Source organism: Myotis davidii, unplaced genomic scaffold (assembly GCF_000327345.1).
Source record: "Myotis davidii unplaced genomic scaffold, ASM32734v1 scaffold122, whole genome shotgun sequence".
Taxonomy (NCBI): Eukaryota; Metazoa; Chordata; class Mammalia; order Chiroptera; family Vespertilionidae; genus Myotis; species Myotis davidii.
The window spans coordinates 961,773-966,784 of NW_006293234.1; the positions used below are offsets into that span (position 1 = coordinate 961,773).

The 5,012-nt window shown below is 43.6% G+C and overlaps 1 protein-coding gene across 1 annotated transcript; it reads right to left on the reverse strand.

The window, feature by feature from the left end:
• Positions 1–2,637: 2,637 nt before the first annotated feature.
• Positions 2,638–3,048, reverse strand: LOC102755752 (zinc finger protein 677). Its single transcript, XM_006766918.1, has one exon. The coding sequence runs from the start codon at positions 3,046–3,048 to the stop codon at positions 2,638–2,640; it is 411 nt and encodes a 136-aa protein (XP_006766981.1).
• Positions 3,049–5,012: the final 1,964 nt, after the last annotated feature.

Below are 5,012 nucleotides of genomic sequence, written 5' to 3' on the forward strand. Positions count from 1 at the left end.
GGAATTTTAAAGGATTATCTCAACTGACCGTACCGCAGAGTTTTCACCTACCACACTCAAAAGGCATGTGCCACCCTCAGTCCATGCTATCTTGGAGCCTGTCAGTCAAGTTTTCTTCCCTCCAGTTCTGTTGTCTCTGAGCTCTTCCTCTGTCTCCCTGTCTCCGGCCTCTGGCCTGTCATGTCACTGTGCTGCTCCCTGAGTCAGCTTGAACTGGCTACTTGTTCGGCCTTCTGTCCTTTTAATGCCAGCAACATCAGCCTCACAAACCTGGCTGGCTTTCCCTGCCATGGACCGGAGTTAAATCTCCCCACCCCTGTGTCTGGGTCATCAGGCCCCTGAGCTCAGCGTCCAGTTCACGCCTGTCTGATGGATCCTCCCCTCCCTGCGCTGCTCCCCCTAATGTGCCCGTTTCTCCAGCCCTGTCGTCTCAGCCTCAGCTGAGTGTCTGCAGACTTGGCAGGCGCTTTGGACACAGTGTGAGGAGAGGGCCTGGACTCAACGCCCGGAGAACCTGAGTTGGAGCCCCAGGGGACTCTGCCCCTCACATGGATGAGTCACTCCATGTCTCTGAGCTCTAATTGCTGCATCTGTAAAGCAGGCCTGCCCCGCCTCACCAAGTTGCGGTGGGAATAATCATAGCCCTAGCGAACATTAACTGAGCTCTTAGCGTGTGCTGGGTATTTGGTTTAGCATTTACTGTTCTTTTTAATCTTCCCAACACAACATTTTGAGGAGGGCATTTTTATCCCAATTTTATAGATGATGAAATGGAGGCTCCGGTAGGTCAAGTAACTTACCCCAGGTAACACAGCAGGGCTAAAAGTTGAACCCTGGTCTATAAAACTTGCCATTTATATGCTCCACTACAAGACAAGGAACACAGAAATGCTTTTGAATGCTGAGAAGTGTTATTTGTGCATCAGCATTTATTATTATTTCTAAATCATCCATGAGTCTCTCTCAATCTCAAAGGCACAAAAACTGCCCAGTAGGGATGATGCTGACACGTTTGTAGGCAAGTTGCCAAGAGAACAATCTCGAGTTAACAACCCTTCATCCCTCTAATTTCTTCACCCTCAGGAAATAGGGAGGGGGAAGACTCTCTATTACTGAGGATGGATCTTGATCCATCTCCAGAACTTGATCTCGAGATCAACTTTGAGGTAGCAAAGCTTGGCTGGGATCCACAGGACCAGCGTGTTTGCAGCTCACAAATATGCCTCCAGGGCCCACAGCCCTCATCTCCTGCTACAGGGCCTCTGTCGGCACCGTAGCCTGTGGACCATGTCCAGGGCAGGAGCCATAGCTCTCTCCCAGGAACAGAAGCAGATGCTGGGACATTTGTTCCTGCGCATCCAAATGTTGCATTCAGAGCTGCTGGAAAGATTAAGGGACGGCTTCTGGGGACTGGCAACTTGGAGCTGCTGCACATGCTACAGTCTCTGAGTGTCTGCCCTCTCAGGGGGATGAAGCTCACTATGCTAAGGAAGAAGCCACCTAGAGGTGGGTGCTGACGCTACTGTTAGACAAGGAAAAACCAATTTAAAAGCCTGGAGAGCATTGTGCTAAGTGAAATGAGGCAGTCAGAAAAGGATAAGTATCACATGATCCTACTCATTTGTGGAATGTAATGAACAACATAAACTGATGAACAGAAATAGATCCAGAGACATAGAAGCATCAAACAGATTGTCAAACCTCAGAGGGAAGGCAGGGGGGATGAACAGGAAGGGGGGAGGGTGGCAATGGGGGGGGGAGTAAGAGATCAAACAAAGAACTTGTATGCATATAAACATAACCAATGGACACAGACAATAGAGGGGGAATGAAGGCCAGGGCAGGAGCAGGCTGGGTGCGGACAATGGAGGGAAAAGGGGACATGTGTAATACTTTCAACAATAAAGAATTTTTTTAAAAAAGCCAGATAGCCCTGGCCAGTGTGCTCAATGGTCAGAGCTTTGAACCATGCTCCAAAGGGCCTCGGGTTCAATTCCCAGTCAAGGGCACATACTTGGGTTGCAGGTTTGATTCTCAGTCCAATTGGGTATGTGCAGGAGGCAACCAATAGATGCGTCTCTCTCACATTGATGTTTAGCTCACTCTCCTTGCCTCCCTCCCTTCCAGTCTCTCTAAAAATCAATGGAAAAAACATCCTTGGGCAAGGATTAACAAAAGCCAGATAACTTACGGAATTCAGCTCAAGGTTTGAAGACTTCTTAGCTTGTCCTGTGAACCTCAACACCTAGGAGCACAAATTGCAGATTTTGCCTCAAAAAATCAATTATAAAGCCCCTGGAACTTTTCTTTTTAAAAAATTTCCCCAGATTTATTACAAATGTTGATGTTGACAGTAGGAGGAATTCTCTCAAGTGGTGAAGCAGAGCAACTGTTGTTGATAAACTTCTCAACTTGATTTCATTCATAAACTTCCTCTTCAGTTCGAAACTTCTGAAGTTCAGCCAGATTGGACTGAAACCTTAATCTATTCATTCTATTTTCTAATAAGATTAGAAATACATTTGTGTAATTGATTAGAAAATAGGATTTTGGTTTCCTGCAGAGGTTTTGGTATGTTTTAATACCTTATATATGATTTATGTTTATAAGTACTTTTTCTTATAGCGACAGTCCACTTCATAAGGCAGTTATTCCAAGGTTCATCATGCTGTTGATCTCTTGTACCAGTGAAATTTTTGTTATGGACATAGTCATACCTTTGTAATTTGCTTCATTGTATCCACACTGACTCTCACAAGCATGCATATTTTGCTGCACTTTCCTGAAGTCAAAATCCTTGATGTCATTGCTTTTGTGTCTTCCCATCACTGTTTGGGAAAATCTTCCTTTGTTACTCTCCTCCTTTGGTGATAATTCATGGGCCACACATCTGCAGAGATATCCTCCGCCGGGAGCGCAGGCTCCCGAGTTCTCCAGCATCACTCCCTGCACAAGGCCCCTCTGTGCAGGGTTCAGGCATTCCCACTCCTGCTGACAGATTTCTGTGTCCACATCCCTGAAGGTCAACAGCATCTGGGAACGAGTCATTTCTGTCTCCCTTTCTTTCCTCTTCCTCTAGGCTCCTTTCTCAGGTGAACTCTGTCTTGATAAGTCAATCCCGAGCATGTCTGTCATTCAGTTCCATTCACTTCCGGGTCTGCAGGAAACTCTAGAATTTTTCAATTACACAAATATATCCTCTGGGTTCTACTATGGTCCAGACAGTTTTGATTCTCCCCCGCCCCTAGAAATTGGTTTTATTTGATGTACCCAAGTCTTAAGTTTCTCGATAAAGAAAAAAAAAAAGCCTTCATAAAAAAAAATAAAAAAAAAGACCAGAGATCTGGCAGGTTTTGTAGGCCTTGTGCCACCCAGCTGACACCAGACGGTGGCGCCAGAGAGGCAGCAGCCAGCAGGAGGGGTTTCACCTTGTTGGAGGCTGCAGACATGGAATCTTGAGTCTTAAGTTTCCAAGTGCCAGTGCTTAATATGCCAGGCGCTCTGCATGCCTCATGCGTCAGCAGCCTGGGTGCTCTTGTTCCTTACAGTGTTACAAGGTACCCGGGGGTTTGTCTGAGGCTGGTCACCCAGAGTCCATCAGGAAGTGAGAACAACAATTTGTTGCTGTAGGGACAAGACACATTCCATCTGGGAAGACACACAGGTCAGTAAAATGGGCCCCGGAAGGACCTGCCCTTTCCTCGCCGTTATCACTGCCCCAGTCTGCGGAGCTCCTTGCATTTCACAGGTCTGTCTCCTCTGTATTCATGAAAAACATGTATGGCGGGCTCATGCGATACCAGGGAGAGTCAAATGCTTTGACATGTGTCAGCCCAGAACGCCCTAACTAACCCTGTCTACCAGAGCTTCAGTGGCATGCATGCCTCACCTTATGTTCTCCTCATCCTTGGCTTTGAGTAGTCATCCATTTATGCCAATATAACTTGTATATTATACAAATACATAATACAAAATACTATGTATTTTCTCTGGATGCTGTGATGTGAATTACTAGTTTTATTGGTTCTTCACAACAACTTATGGGGTAGGTATACATTTATAAACTAGACATTTTGCATGTCTAGTTTTATTTATTGACATGTTTTATTTAATGACATGTTTTATTTACATGGTAATTTTAAAAATCAGATTCCCCCCCACCCCCCGACTCCACCTCCCCAGGTTTTGCTGTTGTGGGTGTTTTAAAAGTAAATCAATTTATCTGCACAAAAATTAAACCCAAAGAACAGTCCACCTATTTCTCCTACCTCCCCCCTCCCCATTCCTGCCTCTGACAACTACCAGTCTGTTCTCTGTATCTATGAGTTTTATTTATTTATTAGATTCCACATATAAGAGAGATCATGCAGTATTTGTCTTTCTCTGTCTCATTTAATTCATTTAGCATAATGCTCCCAAGGTCCATTTATGTTGTCACAAATGGCAAAATTTAATTTTTGTTTTATGAGTGAATAATATATATCTATATATCTATCTATATATATCACAATTTCTTTACCCATCAATGGGAACTTAAGTTGTTTCCATTTATTGACTATTATAAACCATGCTGCAGTGAACATGCAGTGCATGTGCATATATCTTTTTGAGTTAGTGTTTGCATTTTCTTTAGATAAATACTCAGAAGTAGAAATGCCAGCTTATTTTTAATTTTTGAGGACCTCCACATTGTTTTCCATAGTGTATGCACCAAGTTACATCTCAACCAGCGCTGCACAAGGGTTCTCTTTTCTCCACGTTCTCACCAACACTTATTATTTCCTGTCTTTTTTTTTAATATAATAGCCATCCTAACAGATATGGTTTTAATTTGCATTTTCCTGATGATTAATGAGGTAGAGCATCTCTTCATATGTCTATTTGCCATTTATATGCTTTGGAGAAATGTTTATTCAGTTTCTCTGCCCATTTTTTAAAAAAAAAGTTTGGTGTTGTGTTTTTTTTTTCCCATGTAAAGTTGGGCAAGGTCCTTATATATTTTGGATATTAAA